The sequence below is a fragment of the Gossypium raimondii genome, chromosome 1 (genome assembly GCF_025698545.1).
Source record: "Gossypium raimondii isolate GPD5lz chromosome 1, ASM2569854v1, whole genome shotgun sequence".
NCBI lineage: Eukaryota > Viridiplantae > Streptophyta > Magnoliopsida > Malvales > Malvaceae > Gossypium > Gossypium raimondii.
The window spans coordinates 8,788,713-8,809,256 of NC_068565.1; the positions used below are offsets into that span (position 1 = coordinate 8,788,713).

The 20,544-nt window shown below is 36.9% G+C and overlaps 3 protein-coding genes across 3 annotated transcripts; 2 read left to right on the forward strand and 1 right to left on the reverse strand.

The window, feature by feature from the left end:
- Window positions 1–16,256: 16,256 nt before the first annotated feature.
- On the forward strand, window positions 16,257–16,910 carry LOC105786748 (F-box/LRR-repeat protein At4g14103-like). The gene has a single exon (XM_012613234.1). It carries the CDS (start codon window positions 16,257–16,259, stop codon window positions 16,908–16,910), a length of 654 nt encoding a protein of 217 aa, XP_012468688.1.
- A 19-nt stretch (window positions 16,911–16,929) lies between these two features.
- Window positions 16,930–17,735, forward strand: LOC105786749 (F-box/LRR-repeat protein At3g59250-like). The gene is made up of 3 exons (XM_012613235.1): window positions 16,930–17,124; window positions 17,268–17,408; window positions 17,481–17,735. Exons 1-3 carry the CDS (start codon window positions 16,930–16,932, stop codon window positions 17,733–17,735), a joined length of 591 nt encoding a protein of 196 aa, XP_012468689.1.
- Window positions 17,736–18,153: 418 nt separating this feature from the next.
- Window positions 18,154–19,560, reverse strand: LOC105786750 (aspartic proteinase nepenthesin-2-like). Its single transcript, XM_052627923.1, has 2 exons — window positions 19,221–19,560; window positions 18,154–19,097 (listed from the first exon to the last, which is right to left on the reverse strand). Exons 1-2 carry the CDS (start codon window positions 19,558–19,560, stop codon window positions 18,154–18,156), a joined length of 1,284 nt encoding a protein of 427 aa, XP_052483883.1.
- Window positions 19,561–20,544: the final 984 nt, after the last annotated feature.

A 20,544-nucleotide genomic window follows, 5' to 3' on the forward strand; every position in this document is an offset into this window, starting at 1 on the left:
TTTAAAAGGGTATTATAAAATAAGATTGCACACTAATATATATATATATTATACTAGATTAGCGTAGAAAACATATAAAGTTATACATAATGAAATTAAATATCAATATATAATAACAATATAAAAAGACTTGATGTAATAATGTACAATAAACCCATCATAATAATGCTTACAAAAGGAAAATAATGAGATTAAATGCCAACATATGATAATAGCTTAAAATAACAAGATACACATATAAATATTAATGAAAATATGAACAAATATAATAATCTATAATAATAAGAGTAATAATAATTAATAGTAAGCCAAAGAAACGAAAGGGATTAAATCGAAGTTAAAACCGAATTACAAGGGAACAAACATAAATAAAACCAAACAAGGACCCATGTGCAATGCGCGAACAACGTGGAGGGTTAATCGGAAATATTTCCCACTCTCTCTAAACGCAGCATAGCATGGGGACCAAGATGAAGTCCGTAGGAAAATAAGTGGCCCAATTTAAAGAAACAACGGAAACTAGATTGAACCAAGGCACAAAAGTGGAGGACCTGGCGCGCAAATAACCCTCCCTACGTCAAAACGCGCGGATGTAGCCGCGGTTGATCGGGTCATCAAGTTAAAAGCCTCATACGACGCCGTTTTAAAGTCACCTTTAAATACTTCAAAAAAAAGAAAAGAAAAACTAAAACCTAACATTTTAATCCCTAAAAGAGACAGATCCCCCTCACCCTCAGCCGCCTCACATTCGGTGCTCCCCTTCGGCTCCGACGAAGACCGACAGAAGAGGTTCCAACGGCGCGCCTTGGTGAGGCTTCTTTTATCCCCTTCTTTTTTTTTATAAAAGGAAAAAAAAGGTAACAAAACCAATTTAGGTACTTAAAAAACGAAATGGAAAAGAAAAAGAAATGGCCTTTCGGCCTTCGTCCCCGGTTGCAACACGAACGAACCCTCGAAGGGCTTTCGTGACCTTGACGAACGGAGGGGACCTCCGTCGACGGCGCACGACCCAACCCCCAAGTACGTTTTAACCCCTTTTCCTCTTTATACTTATAATAATATTCGAAAAAGAAAAAAAATTAAAAAAAACAGGAGTAGAAACTTGAAGATAAAAGAGATTATCAAACTTTTTTTTGATTGACTTTTGCTCTCCTTTTCTATTCGATTGATCCCTCTTTTTTTCTTACAAGGTTATTTTAGTGGCTTTTATAGCCACGATTACACTGTTGGTCCATGTTACTGTTCGCTATTTTCTTTTCTATGTTTTGCTTTTGTTTCTGTCTTCTCGTTGTCGTTTCTGTGCTGCTTCTTTTGGTCTTTTTTGCAGGTGTCGGGGTTTTGGTGTCAATGGAGGCTGGGCAGGCCTCGGGACGAGGCGTGGGCGTTGCACCCGAGGAGGAGCGACGCAAAGGAGAGGGAACCCTAGGGTTCCCTGCGCTTGCCTAGTCTTTGGGCCCCCTTGGGCCGTTTAGAATCCGGGCCGTTTTGGGCCTGTTGTACGTGGGTCATTTTATTATTTTGGTTTTGTTTCGGGCCTGGGCTAAATTGGGCCTCTACAAGGTCAATGTTGAAATTTCATCTGAGCAAGAAGTTCAAAGACCTGTGAATGAGGAGGAAGGATATGAATTCTTAAAGTTCATTAAGCACAGTGAATATAGCATAATGGAGCAATTAAACAAGCAACCGATGCGAATCTCAATACTATCTCTATTATTGTACTCAGAGCCACATCGAAATGCCTTACTAAAAGTGTTAAATCAAGCTTATGTGGCGAGCAACGTATCCGTAGAAAATCTCGATAGGTGGGTAAATAACCTAAATGCGGATAATTTCATCTCTTTTAGTGATGACGAAATATCGCCGAATGGGAGGGGATCTGTAAAAGCATTACACATCACAACCAGTTGCAAGGGTTATATAGTACCGAATGTGCTCATCGACAACGGATCTGCACTCAATGTCATGCCTTTGGACACACTTTCTAGAATGTCAATTGATATGTCCTATCTAAGGCCTTGTCACTCCACAGTAAGGGCATTTGATGGGACACGATGAGAGGTTATGGGAAAGATCCAAATTCCTCTAGAGGTGGGCCCATGTGCATATGACATCAAGTTCTAGGTCATGGACGTCACGACTTCATACAATTGCCTTTTAGGGGGCCTTGGATCCGTTCTGCTGGGACAGTTCCTTCATCGCTCCATCACAAAGTGAAGTTTATCATGGATAATCACTCGATTACTGTCGCTGGTGAGGAGGACATCATCGCATCTATCTCTGCTGATGTCATGGAATGTTCTTTTCATTCCTTTAAATTTATCAATGCCACATTTATCGCCAAAGGGAATAAGATCCCCACACCCAAGCTGTCGAGGAATACCAATATGAGAATTAAGGAGACTGTGGGAAAAGAAACTCGGGCGAAGAAAGGTTTGGGAAGATATCAACAAGGGATAGCTAGAGCTTTGAAACTAACGCACCATAAGGCTCGATGCGGTTTGGGGTTCGAGCCAGATATACATCAGAGAAGAAAACAATTGTAGAAAAATCAAGAAAGAAGAATCGTAAGAACCTCAGGTCAGGAATTGGAATGGAAGCCAATGACGTATCCTCCTTTGTCAGAGACCTTTACATCTGCAAGAAAGATGTACCTGGGGCAAGACAATCCACGAAGCATTTTGTTATCGATGGAAAAGGGCCTTCAAAATATCAGCATAAATGTTGTTGACAACGAGGGTGATACAATTGAGGATGTTTCAATGATACGCCCTTGTCCTCCAGGATATATTTTGAACAATTGGACTGTTGTGGATCTCCTTGAAGTTTCTAAGTCCTCTCAAGAGTAATGCCCAATGTTAATTCTTCATTTTGTGTGTGTCCCTAAGTAGTAGGGTTCCTTTTGTAAGAGCTTATGTTTGCTCTTTATCATTTCAATGAACATTAATGAAGATGCATATTGTCATGATCTTTTCATTTCCATTTAGCTTCGTAATTATTCTCTCTCTTAATAGCCTTTCCCTACATGTATCTCATATCACTCCATGACATTGTGTTTGTTGATTCCAATACTTTGATACTCCTCTATATTTTTCTTTTTTCATTCACATTTCAGGTGCTCGGATATCAATGGCATGAATAATCTCGTTACAAATCCCGAAATCGATTTCGAGAAGCTATTTGTTTAGGAGAATTTGAAGCTGAAGAAAACACTGAAGATTGTGTCTCGTCTCTTGACTTACTAAGGATGGTAGAACAAGAAGAGAAATAAATCTTACCCCGTCAAGAATTTGTTGAGATAGTGAACTTAAGAAATGAAGAAAAGAAACAAGAAGTGAAGATTGGGATTTTCATTTCAGAGAACACCAAACGGAATTTGATCGCCTTGCTCCGTGAATACAATGATGTATTTGCCTTATCTTATCAGGACATGCTAGGGTTAAACGCGGACATCATGGTCCATAGGCTTCCACTGAAACTAGAATACAAATCTGTTCAACAGAAGCTAAGAAGGATGAGACCTGAAATGCTATTAAAGATAAAAGAAGAAGTCAAGAAACAATTTGATGTTGGCTTCGTACAAGTCTCTAAATATCTAGAATGGGTAGCCAACATAGTCCTGGTACCAAAAAAGACGGCAAGGTATGAATGTGCGTGAATTATCGTGATCTGAATATAGCAAGCCCCAAGGATAATTTTCCTTTGCCACACATCGATACGTTGATGGATAATACAGCAAAATATTCTTTTTTTTCCTGGATTGTTTTTCGGGTTATAATCAGATAAAGATGGCTTTCGAAGATATGAAGAAAACTACATTCTTAATAATGCGGGGAACGTTTTGCTATAAGATGATGCCGTTCAGATTAAAGAATATTGGGGCAATATATCAGAGATTCATGGTGATGTTGTTCCATGACATGATACACAAAGAAATAGAAGTTTATGTCGACGATATGATTGCAAAATCTCGGGAAAAAAAGAGCATTAGGAATCTTAGGAAGTCGTTTGAAAGATTAAGAAAGTTTCAGTTGAAGCTTAACCCAGCCAAGTGTACGTTTGGGCTACCTCGGGAAAACTGCTAGGTTTCATTGTCAGCGAGAGAGGTATTGAGGTTGATCGAAATAAGATAAAAGCCATACAAAAACTGCTACCTCCGCGCACACAAAAAGAAGTCAGAGGATTTTTAGGGAGGTTGAATTACATTGTTCGATTCATTACTCAACTTACCAACAAGTGTGACCCAATTTTTCAACTCCTTGGAAAACATAATCGGGTAGAATGGAACAAGAAGTGCCAAATGGCCTTCGACAAGATAAAACAGTATTTGTCTAGTCCCCCAGTGCTAGTACCGTCGACCCCCGAAAAACTTTAATATTGTATCTAACTGTGTTCGAAAAGTCAATGGGTTACGTACTAAGGAAACATGATGAGTCAGGGAAAAGAGAAAAGGCGATTTACTACCTCAGCAAAAAGTTCACAGAGTATGAGGCAAAGTACCTGTCAAGTGAAAAATTCTGGTGCGCATTGGTTTGGGTAGCTCGGAGGCTCAGACAATACATGTTGTATCATACGACATGGTTAATTTCAAAACTAGACCCAATAAAGTACATGATGGAATCACCTGCACTCTCAAGAAAAATGACACGATAGCAGATCCTATTTTCTGAGTATGACATTGCGTATGTGAGCCAAAAGTCAATAAAGGGAAGCGCAATAGCTGACTTTTTGGCAAGTTGAGCAATAAAGGAGTACGAGTCTTTGAGATTCAATTTTCTGAATGAAGATTTGATGTGTATTTCCGAAAAAAGGGTGAAACATCAAAAGAGAAACCATAGAAGATGAGTTTTGATAGTGCATCGAACACATTGAGGCATGGGATAGGAGCAATCTTAGTGTCACCAGAAGAGAACCATTACCCGCTTACAACCAGATTGAATTTCTCCTGTACCAATAATATAGCGGAATATGAAACTTGCATTATGGGACTTCGTGCAGCTATCAAATGGAAAATTGAAATTGTAGAGGTGTACAAGGAATCAGCATTAGTGATTTATCAAATCCGTTGAGATTGGGAAGCGAGGGATTCAAAATTAGTCAAATACTGTGATTTCGTTGCAGATTTAGTCAAATAATTCAAATGAGTGGCTTTTAACTACTTCCCACGAGAAAAAAACCAATTGGTTGACGCTCTGGCCACCTTGGCTTCAATGTTCAAAGCAAACAGAGAAACGAAAATAGTGCCTATCCAAATAAGCATATATGAGGTCCCCGCACATTATTTTAGCATTAAAAAATATTCAGATGGACGACCATTGTTCCATGATATCCTAGAGTATATCAAGAATCAAAGGTATCCTAAGCAAGCAAACGAGAATGACAAAAGAATGATCAGGCGAATGGCGATTGGATTTGTTCTTAATGGGGATATCCTATACAAAAGAGGAAAAGATCAAATACTCCTGATATGCATGGAAGCTGTTAAGGCTAGAAAAATATTAGAAGATGTCCATGAAGGAATTTGTGGAATGCACGCTAATGGTTTCACTATGGCTAGGCAAATTATGAGACTTGGTTATTATTGGCTGGCGATAGAAAGTGACTGCATTAGTTATGCACGAAAGTGTCACAAGTGTCAAATTTACTGTGATAAAATTCATGCAGCTCATTCGCCTCTTCATGTCATGACTTCTCCATGGCTTTTTTCTATGTGGGGCATGGATGTTATAAGGGCAATTTTCCCGAAAGCTTCTAATGGGCATCGATTCATTTTTGTGGTTATAGATTACTTTACAAAATGGGTAAAAGCCACTTCATTTGCTAACGTGACGAAGACCGTAGTCTGTAGATTCCTAAAAAAAGAGATCATATGCCGATATAGTTTGCCTGAGAGAATCATTTCAGATAATGCTTTGAATTTGAACAACAAGATGATTAAAGAAGAGTGTGAGTAATTTCAGATAAAGCATCATAATTCCTCACCATATCGCCCAAAAATGAATGGAGTAGTGGAAGCGGCTAACAAAACATTAAGAGAATCATCGAGAAGATGATTGAGACATATAAAGATTGGCACGAGAAGCTACCATTAGCTTTGTACGCATACCGCACCTCTGTGCGGACATCTACAGGAGCAACTCCTTTCTCACTAGTCTACGGAATGAAAGTTGTTCTGCCCATCAAAGTTGAGATCCCACCCCTACGCGTCTTAATGGAATCAAAACTAGAAGAATCAGAATGGGTTTGGGCTAGATATGATCAGCTAAACCTTATCGAAGGAAAACGCTTGAAGGTAATTTATCATGGACAGATGTACTAGAAGAGAATGATCACGGCCCATGACAAAAAGATGCGGCCAATAGAATTCCGTGAAGGAGAGCTTGTACTAAGAAAGATCCTCCCAATACAAAAATACTTTCGAGGAAAATGGACACCAAATTGGGAAGGGTCGTACGTTGTAAAAAAGCCTTCTCGGGAGGGGCTCTGATTCTTACTGAGATGGATGGGAAAGAGTTACCTAGTCCAGTGAACACAGATGCTATGAAGAAATATTATACCAAAAAAATCAAATTAATATAAAAAATCAAAAAGGGCGTCTTGATAAACAAAAAGGATTAGGATAAAAACCCAAAAAGGCGTCCTAATGAAGCAGGTTCGAACTAAAGGAGCAAGGTGAATTGAACGGGGAGTCAAACGGCGAAGTAACAACATTTGAAGCATTCTTAGAAGCTCAAGATCTTCTACACAAGGAGCCATGCTCGAAAAGATCCTTGATGAAGAAACGTAGAGAAGTTCATGAGTTAGATATCTAGGGCATTCATGGACAGTAAATGTCTTTTTTCTATTCTTTGTAACGCTTTCTTTATTGAACTATTCCTTATCAATTTTATTTGTCTGTTTCTTTTGAAATGAAATATGAACGTGATGTATTTCCTTCATACCTACTTTGTCATTTCCAGGCATCTCATGTTGGGTTTATTTAAATGATAAATATTAAAATGACATACTCTAAACAAAAGGAATGTTCAGCATTACCCAGATGAGAATTTGATAAGTACAAGGGTCTCGAAGTAAGAACAAAGTTCGACGTGGGGCAGAAAGGTGATATACGAAGAAATGTGGGTTACTCACAAAACTTGAGGAGGAGTACAAAACCTGAGAGAAAATTCAAGGGTTGAGAAAATAATAGAGAAGAAAACGGGCCCTCACGAAAACCATGACAAAAAAATTAAAAAATTTAAAAATGGGGGCATCTAGGTAAGTGTGACAAACAGCCCAAGTGCACGGCATGATCATGTAGGCATAAAAGCATTTAGGGAAAACATGTGCATATCATGATAACATCATACATGACATATACAGGTATCCCAGTAGAACAAAGGATTTTGGGTGGTAGCTGTGCTGAATCAATGAAAAAAGAAGGCTTTTGAGTTTCACCTGATGATCTTTTTCGAAACTTTGATTCTTTCAAGAATCATTTCCTTTTTCGTTTTTCAAAAAATCAAGTTATAATCCGAGAGGTGAGTTGAGCCTCGGGTCTCATGCTGAGGTATTTTCAATTTTTATTTTTCAAAGATCAACTCATAATTCGAGACGTGAGTTGAGCCTTGGCTCGCACGCCGAGGTATTTTCAATTTCTATTTTTCAAAGATCAACTCACAATCTGAGAGGTGAGTTGAGCTTCGGGTCGCACGCCAAGGTATTTTCAATTTCTATTTTTCAAATATCAACTCATAATCCAAGAGGTGAGTTGAACTTCGGGTCGCACGTCAAGGTATTCTGAATTTTTGTTTTTCAAAGATCAACACATAATCCGAGAGGTAAGTTGAGCTTCGGGTCGCACATCGAGGTATTTTAAATTTAAGTCTTTTATTTGTTTTCAAAATTCTAGTTCCGCCCAAATCCATTTCAGTTTTATATTGCTTGCTGATGTATTTTAATTTCCAGTTCGTTGTCAAGTGGATGTTTTTTCGAAGTAATAGTTACTTTCAAAATTTCATCGTGAGTCAAGTTCCGTTTTCAAAAAAAAGAAGAAAGAGAAAAATAGGACATTCGAACAAAATCCAGTGCTTTTAAGTCTTTACTCTATCCCTGTTTCACAACGATGACCAAAGTGGGGCAGCTGTAATCACTGAATTTTGTCCGGTTCGGATCTCGTATTTTAATTTTTATTTCCAACTTATGGGTTTGGATAATTTAAGCTCGAAGTATTTTTTGGATCAATGGATTTAGGGTTTGGGCTTGTCTCATATGGGCCCAATGATTGGGCCTGTTGTGATTGGATAATTAGGCTTATACCAATCTAATTTTGGACTTGTTTGGGCTTTAACCCATTAGTGTTTTTATTTTTTTATGTTATATTAGTTTTTTTAAATAATAATAAGAAAAAAGAAAATTAGAAAAAATACAAAAAAATATACTATTTACATTTTGGCCCCCATTTTTTTAAAATTACATTTTGGCCTCACTTTTTCTAAAATTACATTTTGGCCCTGAGAGTTTTGCGTCTTCTACAATTCAGTCCTTCTGGCGCGCCAGACTGTCCCTTAGTAGTAGCCAAGTGTACTTCGTGCCCCCACCCTTAGCTATTTTCAGCGGTTGGCCTAGGCTCATGATAGCCCTTGTCCTTCTATTTCTACCTGAAAATAGAGATGGAGAATGAGGGATCAGCATAAAAGAAGGTTTTCGGGAGCAGTAAAAAAAAGGAGGAAGGAAAAAAAATAGAAAGCTTCCGAAAAAATGAGAAAAATCTTTCTTTACCTTCCAGTCCCCACGACCATTTCCCCAGACCACCACTGCAACCGCCCATCACCCCTACTGCCTCACCACTCCCAACACACCCATCATCCCTACCTATAGTCACCGACTCTCGGCCATTCTCACCATTTTTCTCCATCGCCTCTGGCCCCTCTCTCGGGTATCACCAGTGGCCCTCCATCACCGATCATCATTCTCTCCCTCCCTCAACCGAAAGTAAGCCTCTAAAAATCAACCATCTTGGTACCACCGTAGCAGCACCCTCCATCACCTCACCATTTAGGCACCACCATCATTGCCCTACTCATCACCTCCACTCAAAATACCAAACCTAACAAAACCAAGTAACCGAAAGCAATAACCAAAACCAAATAACAGAAAATTAGTAAAAAAAAGAAGCAAAAAATAGAAAGGAAAGTCAAAGGACTTATCTGTTCAAGTTCGGGTTCAGAATTATGGATCTCTGTTTGACAATCCGAATAAGGGTAAGACAAACCACGGCATGATGTACCACATACGGAGACCGGTGGTGATCTAATGGTGTAAAAGGGAGATTGGAAAAAGAAAGAGATCAAAGCTTTGACCTTTGTTTCATCAAATTTGGGTCAAATTCTTGGAAACCTAACAGACCATTTGAAGAGAGATGGTGGAGAGGAGTGTTTTAATTGTGCCCGATCGGAGCTCCGACAACTCTAAATGGCGGCAAGTAAGTTTAAAAGAGGCTAGGGTTAGAGAGAAAAAGAGAAAAAGAAAGAAAAAAGAAAGAAAAAGAAGAAAAAGAAAGAAAAAAAGAATAATAAAAAAGAACAATCGGGTCCGACCCGACCTGCACTAATCGAACCCGACCGACCAGATCATCAACCGAAGTTCAACCTGCTGCAAAGAAGCAGATCCACTCCACCAAGAACCCAATCCAACAAATTCAACAAAGAAGCAGACCAACCCAACAGACTCACTCCAAAGAAGAAATTTCAATCCAATCAAATCCGTCCAAAGAAGAGACTCACTCCACCACAACCAATCCAATCAAATTTGGCCCAAGAGTGAATTTCAAAGTGAAAAAAAGAGAGAGAAAGGAGGCCCGATTTGTATCGGTTCAAGTCCATAACCTTGGGCTTTTGGTAAACTTTTAATCCATTTTAAATTTAGTCTATGTATTTAAAAGACATCTCATTTTAATTAAATTAGCATTTTTAAATGGCCTTTTTGAAATATTATTATGTTTACTTCATTTACGATTTTAAATTTAAATAATTTCAATATCTAAGACAACGAACCGATTTAACATTAAGTCATTAATTTCACTGCTATGTTGGGTGGATATCATTGATTTTTGTTAACTACGGAACGCCCTTCTAAAAATTGAAAACTTTAAAAATTCTCTCATTAAAAAAATAAAATCTTTATTTTTACTCGTAAATCATCGAAATTTCATTTTAAAATATATATAATACAATAATATGTAATTTATCAAAATTCTCATTTTTCAATCGGATCATGATGAAATATTAAATTGAACTCGTATTTTTGAAAATTAAGACAACGCGTGCTTAATGAGATACCAATTTTGGGCGTCACGAGGGTGCTAATACCTTCCTCATGCGTAACCGACTCCCAAACTCTAATTTTTTTTGGACTTTGACGCAGACCTAAGATCAACTCTTTGTAAAGGAATTTTTAAAAAATAAATTTTCTTTTAAAAAGAGAATTTAATAGGTGTCCGATCACAGCTAGAAAAAGGATCGGTGGCGACTCCTATTTTTATAAAAAATTGGGACTTTTTCCAAATTTTCAATAATCGTTAAGATAAGATTTCCTTTCGTAACGACGTTGACTAGCGCTCGCGAAAATTTTAGGTTGCTACAATTATAACTTGGTAAGCCTTGGAACTTGTACAGTACAACTTGCCTCTCTATTTGTTGATTTTAGTCTAATCAGCAACCAAAACAAATTGTCAAAAATATTATCGTCTCATGGCAAGTTGGCAACTTGCAAAGAAAGGGCTCGCATGTATAAGCTCGCCTAACAGAGCTCGCATCTTTGGTGACTTTGCAGCTTTGGTGTGCTCACACTCTTAATATTTGATGAATTCGCATATTTGGTGACCTCACACATTTGATGAGTTTGCACACTTGATGAACTTGCATCTTCTGAATGAGCTCATAACTTTGGATGAGCTCACAAGTGTGCGATCTATGTTCGTCATTGCATGAATGGCCACTTCGCAACAATTTAGTCTCTCTTTTCAGTCCATTTCTTGCTTGGAAGGAATAATTAGCTATAGCATAAAAGAGTCTTTTATTTTTAAGTTATTTTTATTGTTAGCTAGGCTTCAAGCATTTATTTAACAAGCTTTCACAATTTAAGATTCTTACTTGAACCCACTTTGCATTTGATAAAATAAGTCTTAAAGTTGCTCATATGTTGATTCATAGCCTTCACAAAATAGCAATATTCCAACCTCCTTCCCAAAAAGAACCACACAAAAAAAAATACCAATTGGATTTCAGATAAACTGACAGACTGTGTTGCGAAGTGGCCATTCATGCAGTGATGAACACAACATGTGAAGCTGCAAGCTTTACATTTCCAAGCTCAATAGAAGTTGTGAGCTCGACAACAAAATGCGAGCTCATTTAAAGATGCGAGCTTAATCCAAGATGCAAGCCAAGCTAAGTGGGAGCTTTTATGGAATTTGGCGATCCTCAAGATGTGTTGCAAGAAGGGTTCGCATGTGTTGATATTTTGTTTAAGTCTGCTCACTTAAGATTGCTTGATAGGATAAGCAGAGTTAATATTGAAATTACCCTGATTGGTATAGATTTACCTAATCAAGTTGTGTAGAAGTTTTATGCTTACTTTTCCTAGAAAATTAGGTAGGATTAGTTGACAACTTGTAATCATTTTCATATATATTGTAATTTTTGCAATGAAAATTTTGAATGAATGCACAAGCAATTTATTCCATCTGCTGTGTTATTTCTTTGTGTTCTGCACTTGGTTAAAAACAAACAACAATTGGTATCAAGAGCTAAAGTCTTTGAGGGCGTTTTGTAAGTGTCACCGTGTCATCTGGAAGCTTCACACCACCTCCACCTCCTATTTTTACTGGCGAAAACTACCACATTTGAGTAGTAAAGATGAAGACATATCTTCAAGCATATGATCGATGGGAAGTGGTTGAGACAGATGAAGAGTCATCACCTTTGCGAGCTAATTCAATGATAGCTCAAATCAAACAATATAGTTATTAGTCTATTAAGAAATATAAGGCTTTGTCATGCCTTCAAAATGGTGTTCCAAATGTTATATTGACAAGGATTATGGCTTGTGAGACACCGAAACAAGCTTGGGACAAGCTGAAAGAAAAGTTCCAAGTGATCGAAAAGATAAGGCAGCAATAAATCTTGAACCTAATGAGAGACTTTGAGAACATGAAGATGAAGGAAACTAAAACAATCAAGAAATATGCAGACATGATTATGTCCATTGTCAACAACATAAAGCTACTTGGCGATTAGTTTAGTAATAGAATGACTGTTGAAAAAGTCATCACAACCTTCCTTGAGAAGTATGAGTCCAAGATTTCATCCTTGGAGGACTCGAGAGACTTAACAATAATCTCTCTATCAAAGCTTATAAATGCTCTATATGCATAGGAACAAATAAGAGCAATCAGAAAAGAGGGGCACACTAAAGGTGCTTTCTAAGAAAGAAACAAGGAGAGTTCATGTTCTTCAAAGAACAAAGGCAAGAGAAAATGGAATGAAAGAAAAGAAAGACTAAAAAGAGATGGTGAGAAGAAAAAGTATCCACCATGCAGCCATTGCAAAAAGACAGGTTACTCAGAAAAATTTTACTGGTTTAGATCTGGTGTGCAGTGTAGAAACTGCAAACAATTTGGTCAAGTTGAAAAAGTTTGTAAAAATAAAGAGAAGCAGCAACATCAGCACACCAATCAAGCTCAAGGTGCTGATGAAAATCAAGCTTAAGAGAAGCTCGCATTCACTGCCTCATGCTTCTCAGTCAACAACCAAATGAAGAAAGACTAGTTGATTGATAGTAGTTGCACAAACCATATGGTTTTAGATGAAAGTATGTTCAAGAAAATTGACAGGTCCTTTGGTTCACCTATAGGTACAAAAGTCATTACCGATGTTTTGTTTGTACCAGATATTGATCAGAACTCGCTCAGTGTTGGTCAGCTTGTTGAAAAGAATCATTTTGTTGTTTTTAAAAGAATAAATATTTTATATCTGATTCAACCAGTCACGAGCTTATTTCAGTCAAAACAGTGATAATATTTTTGTTCTAAATTGGAACTTAGTTACCTTTAAAGCTTACTATAGTTCAACTGATGGTACTGACTTGTGGCACAAGAGATTGGGGAATATCAATTACAAATCACTTGGTGTGTTGTATAAGCATGGTTTAGTTGAGAACATGTCTAAAGTTGATGAACGAACTGTGGTGTGTAAAGTGTGTCAGTTTGGGATGCAAGCAAGACTTCCATTTCCTACGAACAAGGCATGGCAAGCTACCGAGAAGCTTCATCTAGTTCACACTGATGTATGTGGATCATTGTAAACTACTTCACTTAGCAACAGCAGGTACTTCATTTTGTTTATTGATGATTACATTAGATATTGTTGGGTGTATTTTTTTGAAGGCCAAGTCTAAAGTTGCTGAGGTTTTTTGGAAGTTTGAAGCTATTCTTGAGAATCAAGCTTATTGCAAGCTGAGAATACTCAAGTCTTTGTAATAAAACTGAGTAAAATTCTAAAAAGTTTCAAAACTTTTGTGAAGATGCTGGGATCGAGCATTAGTTGACAAACACATACACTCCTTAGCAAAATGGTGTATGTGAAAGAAAGAATAGAATTGTGGTGGATATGATGAGATGTTTGTTGTTTGAAAAGAAGCTACCAAACAAGTTGTAGGCTGAAGCTACGAGCACCTCTGTTTATCTGCTCAAATTATTACCAACAAAAGTCATGAAAGATAAGACACTGTTTGAAGGATGGTTTGGATTTAAGCCATCAGTGCCACACTTGAAGATCTTTAGTTGTTTGTGTTATGCACTCATTCCTGCTGTTAAGAGGAAGAAGTTGGAAAGAATAGCACAACTGGGTATCTTGGTTGGGTACAATGGAAATAAGAAAATGTATAGGATTTATAATCCTTTGACAGTAAAGTGTTTGAGAGCAGAGATGTCAAGTTCAATGAGGAAGCCTTATGGAATTGGGAAGGTATAGAAGCAGAAATGGTTGAACAGATTCAGATTGAGTTGAATGTGCAAACTGATAAAGTTTAATACTAAGATGGTAATAGTTATGAGAGATGTGATGTTGCTACACTAGAGCCTACGATTTATGAAGAGGCAGCAAAAGAAAATGGCTGGAAAGAGGCTATGGAAGCTGAGCTAGCCATGATTAAGAAAAATGAAACTTGGGAGTTGGTTGACATACCAGTTCACAAGAAGGTTATTGGAGTAAAATGGGTTTACAAAACCAAGTTAAATGTTAATGGTTTAGTAGGTAGACTCAAGGCTAAGCTGGTCGCAAAAGATTAATGTAACACCCCTAACCCATATACATTTCTAGAATAGGGTTATAGGGCATTATCGGAGTTTACAAATTAATTTACAAACATTTCATTATTTCATCAAGCATTCATATTTATAACCAATCAAAATCAAAACATTAATGAGCTAACGTTGGCCAATTTAACTTATTCATGCCATTATAACCAGAATCAAATCATCCAAAATTACTGATAGAATCAATGGATAGTGTGATATATCTCCAACAAGCCCCCAACCCAGTCGAGCTTTTGATAATCATTTCAATGCATCTAATAATTATACATATTACCAATAATAATTCAATTCCAATAATAAAACACATATTTATAAAATATTCATCACCAAATAATATTCACTTTAATTAAAATTATACAGAATATAGTTCATACGAACTTATTAAAATTATACGTAATATAGTTCATATGAACTTACCAGCTAAATTGAGAAATATCAAAATTTAGGGACATTTTGGTAATTTTCTATTTTTCTCAAATTTTCACCCAATCTCGATCTAAATTAATATTTCATTCAATTTATTAATTTAAATAATAAAACAATTCATTTCATGCAATTTGGTCACTTTTTGACATTTTTACAAATTTACCCTTAAAGTTTCACATTTGTTCAATTTAGTCCCTGAACTTAAAACATGTAAATTAGCTATTTTTAAAATAGTCTCATATTAGCTGAATATTCACATATATTTTTCCTCCTCCTCCTCCTCTCCATTCCACATCCTTGGTATATACATAACACCACTATTTACTTGTTTACTCAAAACAAGCTGTTCACTTGAGTCATGGTCAATAAATTAATTATATCTTAAGCTAGATACGTTGTGACAATCAATCTACTGTTGCAATTGCAAAGAACCCCGTCTTCCGTCGAAAGACAAAGAAATTCAAGATAAAGAATCACTTTGTTAGAGAAGTCGAGCAATCAAATAAGGTGAAGTTAGTTCACTACAATTCAGATGTTCAACTCGCTGATATTCTTGCAAAACCTCTTAGAAGAATGAGGTTCGAGAGGCTGAGAGATGATATTGGAGTTCGCAGCATTATGGCCAATGAGGAGTGTTGCGAAGTGGCCATTCATGCAGTGGCGAACACAGCATGCGAAGCTAGGAGTTCATTAGAAGATGCGAGATCAAACAAGCCTGCGAGCTCTACATTTACAAGCTCAATAGAAGCTGCAAGCTTGATAACAAAATGCGAGCTCAATCCAAGATGCAAGCCAAGCTAAGTGGGAGCTTTTAGGGAATTTGGCGAACCTCAAGATGTGTTTCAAGAAGGGTTCGCATGTGTTGATATTTTGTTTAAGTCTGCTTACTTAAGATTGCTTGATAGGATAAGCAGAGGTAGTATTGAAATGACCCTGATTGGTACAGATTTACCTAATCAGGTTGTGTACTTTTATGCTTACTTTTCCTAGAAAATTAGGTAGGATTAGTTGATAACTTGTAATCATTTTCATATATATTGTGATTTTTGGAATGAAAAAGTTGAATGAATGTTCAAGCAATTTATTCCATCAGTTATTTCTTTGTGTTCTGCACTTGGTGAAAAACACCAACAGACTGACCCCACTATGGGAAAATAAACTTGGAAGTCTTCGAATGAAAGAATCATAGCTGCGGTTCTTAAATGTTAGAAACGTAATCTCGCATTTATTTAACATAGAGTTAGACAGTCTTGGACTCTCCATTTATATCCTTAATCTCTGAGACTTTAGACGCCTGGGTTCCAGAGCAGCCATTTATGTAACAGCTGAAAATCCAATCAACTTAAGTCATCCACTTCAACTTCTTCAGGACATCATTTAAAGGTGAAAAAAAATCCTTGAAGAATCGGCAACTTTTCATTTTATGAGATTATTCCTTCTACGGTTTCATCTTATTCAGGCTTTCTAATAAGTGAAAATGGAGGATGTAGACAGGATTAGTGACTTGCCTGATTCAATTTTAACTTACATTCTGTCATTCCTTTCTACAAAAGAAGCAGTTGGAACCTCCATTTTATCTTCCAGGTGGAGATATATTTTTACTTTAGTTCCTAATCTCCACTTTGATTTGGTGGACGATTTGTGTCACAAGAATCTTGAAAGTTGCATCCTTCACATTAAGAGCTTTATATCCTTCTTCGACAAACCACTGAGTTTACATGAGACAAGTTTAGATAGATTTCATCTGAAATGCGGGGAAATGGTCCATGGTCCTCGTGTTTACAGTTGGATATCTACTGCAGTTCGTCGTGGGGTTAAACATCTTGATATAAGCATCTCCCCTGACCAGTTTACTTCGCCAGGTATTATGTTTACCTGCAGGAGCTTGACGACTTTGAAACTAGATTTTACTTGTTCTGTTTTGGATGTTCCAAGAGGTGTTCCATTTCCGAATCTAAAGACTCTTCATCTCAAGTCAGTTGAGTTTTTGAGTGATGATACAACTAAATGCCTTTTATCCAGCTGCAATAATCTTGAAGATCTGGTCATAGCGCACTGCAACATTGAGAACTTATTTAACTTCACTATTTCACATCATCTGCTCGAGATTGACTATACTTTCCACGTTTAATAGTCATGATTGTCGGTTAATGCTTGATACCCCAAATCTAGCTTACTTCAAATACGGTAACCTTGTAATAGCAGGGCATCCACTGGAGAATCTGAAATCTATGAACAGCGCTTTTATTCAATCGGCATTCTCCAATTTTCGAAATTATGCAACAGCATTATTTAGAGGGATCAGTAATGTCCATTCACTAGTTCTGACATATAATTCTCTTAAGGTTTGTTTTCTTGACAAATCCTTGGTCTTATTTCTGCTAAAGTCTCCTATTAAATTCTACTAACAGTCCAATCTTTGTCATTATGATAACTTCTTTTAAGCTGTGAACCGCTCCCTGTTTTTGCTACCTTGGTCGAACTGAAGATATGTGATTATTATCGTGAACAGTCAAGTTGTGAATATGCTGATCTTCTGATAAATGTTAAATGGTCAAGTTCAATGGATAAAGGACTTGAAATTTTACTGTCAAGTTCGCCTGAACTCGAAAAACTTGCCTGTCATCAGGTATTATTCTAACTTTAAGCTTTGGTTTAAGTTGCAGACTCTTACCGACTCCTTCCTATGTTGTGGATTTAGGAAGTTCTCAGCAAGCTGCCCGAAAAAGTGGTTTATTGTTTGTTGTCTAAACTAAAGGTAATGGAAATTTTAGGCTTTAGAAACGATAAAGATGTTATTGAGAAGGCAAAGTATATCCTAAAGAATGTTGGAGCTCTACAGAAGTTGACTATACGTACACTATCAAACATTTCTAAAGCAAAAAAATTGAAGATGTTAGAAGTGTTGTTGGGTTCACCAAGGGAATCAAAGCATTGCTGCATCTTGATTGTTTGATATAATATTCTACTGTTGCTCTCTTGCTTTTATGAATTAGTCTTTTGCTTCTGATTTTGATAATGTCTTTTGCTTCACCAAGGGAATCATGTCTCTGATTTTCTTTTTTTAATTTCCTTATTAATGAAAACACAGAAAATATTATAAATTCCCAAACTTTTTTGCTTCTTTAGGGGGGAAATACAGTAACATGCATGGATTTGTTATTACTTAATTAGTCTTATTTTTAGTGAAAAGTAGTCGCAAATATTTGTAAATGATGGGATTTGAACCTTAATTTCACTCGAGTGATTATTGCATTGAGAGAGGGAAGCAATGGATTGTTCTCCATCTCGATCTTGTCTACAGAAATTTAATTGAGATCGAATCTAGTTATGTTACAACCCTACATTAACTGATGATATAAACTAGAATTCAATCATGGGAAATGATCATTAGCACAGGTCTCGGTAATCCATTGGAATCCACCACCGTTCATATCATAAATGATACGCATGTTTTGTTGCTGCCATGCTCCTAATATAGTTTTTGATGATTTAAACAATGCCACACAAAAATACCCTTCCCCTTCCTCTTCCTCGTCGGCGAAGTAGTGCATATATTTTCCATCTATGAAATAGTCCCCCCCTTCGAAATGTAGGGTCATTGTCACGAAGTCTCTAAAACCAGCCTTGTTATAGTAACATAGCTCAAACTTTTCTTCCACTTGGCCGACCTTTCTTCCGAAGTTTTTCTTGTCATAATAAGCTTGAAACTCTGCCATCACTTCCTTGTATGCATTGCGTCCTATGGTGTTTTCATCAATGGTGCTAACCACAGTCCCTGAGTCTATGAGTGAACCACCTAAGCCATCCTGCCTAAGCTCGAACATTCCAGGTATTGACTCGAACCCCTTTTTCTGGAATCCGACACTGATATCTAACAATTCAACGTAGTAATGGTTGCGACCGGGGTACAGTATGAAGTCGGTATATTGAAGATTTCCTACAGGTAGGGGGATATGATCTCCGAACCTTAGGATAGTGAGTTGCCTCAATACATCATGGAAAGGGACTAAGCAATATGAGAATCGATTCTCAATGATGCCTCTCTTGGCTAATTGGCTTGCTAGTCCATCTGGTCCCCTGCTTAATCCTAGAATTCCCGAAATCTGACCATTTGCAAAATCAATATTTGGGTTGTCATTGGAGCATCCGAATATCATATCATTAATCACTGTAGTGTGGACGGTATCAACAGGAAACTGGAATGCTTCGAAAGATGCAACACCTTTGGTTCTAGCTGAATTACGCCGAGATGTAGCACCATATTGTATGTTGTAGACACATTCGTTATTATAACACCTGAACCGATTGTTTTCGCCTTGACAAAGTTCATGAGTGCATGGAAGCTTGCTGTAGCTCGTGGAAGTTCGAGAATCGTAAATGGGGACCTTCTGCGGGTAGCATTGTATGCAAGGCTCACACTATGTCCAAATCAGACTACTTCCTGTATCCATCAGCAACTTCACCGGATGGAACTGGCTTCCGATTTTAAACTCGACCACATATGCATAACTCTCAGGAACACGACCTATAGGTAAACGTACTAGGACATTATCCTCTGATTGATTTCGACTCGGAAAAGAATCAAAATTTTGAGCTCTAACTGAAAGTTGCACCAATCTTCTTATTCTTTGGAATGTAGTGAGGTTTCCAGGGAACAATAAGTCCCTTCGGATGAGCTTCATGCTTAGACCAGTAGGTTTGGAAGTTGCAGAAGAGGCTTGAAAAGAAGCTATGAAGAAGAGTAGTATAGCAATGGTGAAAACGGGGATTCGAGCCATTTTTGAGTTTCACAATGAGACTGCAAGTGATATTTTCAAGCCATATTGTACGCAAATTTATATCACATTGAATATTTTCTTATTATTTTGCTAGGCCGGCACATAGTAATCAACAATTAGCTATATTTGTAGTATATCATTTACTCTTTTTTAAATCCATTTCTTGATTACAAGGAATGGATTAACTATACTAGAAAAGAATATTTTATTTCAAGCTATTTGACAGTGCACAATGACTTTAAACATGGTTTCATCCAGGCTTCAAACTTTATCTGGCTTATCAACAATATTTCACAATTTAAGATTCTTAGTTATTTTTTAACATGCATTGGTGCATGTCACATTGACGATTCAGTGTTCTTGCTTTGATAAAATCTTGTACTGAATCTTAATTTGCAGTTGCTCTCTTTGTTATTGAAACCCAATTTAATGGTTTTTGCAACCATTATATATTTAGACATGAGTATAAAGTAATTGAACATATATATTGTTAGAGTTGTGTGACTCAAATTCTAAGAGATTGCTTGCAAGTCAAGTTAAACAAAATATATTTTCTTTCTAGAAGATTTAGTATTTATTAGTATAATATATTTAGCATTTATTAGCATAGTTTATCTGACCTACTAATTTAGCCTATAAATAGGTTCTTTTACAACCTTAGAAAATACACCCATTAGAGATTAGAACTCATAACACATTTAGAGAATTTTGTGTTTACGTTTTGAGGGTTCTTTATTTTCGGGTTTCGGGGTTTAGTTTTTATCTCCATCTTTTATACTCTTTGTTCTTTTGCCATTATAGTAAAATTATCTTTACCCGTGGTTTTTTTTATCCTCTTTGTAGGGATTTTTCCATGTTAAATTTGTGTGTTTAATTTCTTAATTTATTCCGCTATTTTTTTACTTGTTGCTTAATCGGGTCAGTCCTAACAAGTGGTATCAGAGCTAGTTCAATTTTCATAGATCAACCCATTCAGAGATGACA

Excerpts from the sequence above, each read along its gene's own strand:
- LOC105786748 (XM_012613234.1), top strand. The coding sequence starts at position 16,257 with ATGGAGGATGTAGACAGGATTAGTGACTTGCCTGATTCAATTTTAACT.
- LOC105786749 (XM_012613235.1), top strand. The coding sequence starts at position 16,930 with ATGCTTGATACCCCAAATCTAGCTTACTTCAAATACGGTAACCTTGTA. Across the intron at positions 17,125-17,267 it reads TGACATATAATTCTCTTAAG|ATATGTGATTATTATCGTGA; the intron begins GTTTGTTTTCTT and ends GTCGAACTGAAG. Across the intron at positions 17,409-17,480 it reads AAAAACTTGCCTGTCATCAG|GAAGTTCTCAGCAAGCTGCC; the intron begins GTATTATTCTAA and ends TTGTGGATTTAG.
- LOC105786750 (XM_052627923.1), bottom strand. The coding sequence starts at position 19,560 with ATGGCTCGAATCCCCGTTTTCACCATTGCTATACTACTCTTCTTCATA. Across the intron at positions 19,098-19,220 it reads GTTGCTGATGGATACAGGAA|GCGAAAACAATCGGTTCAGG; the intron begins GTAGTCTGATTT and ends AACTTTGTCAAG.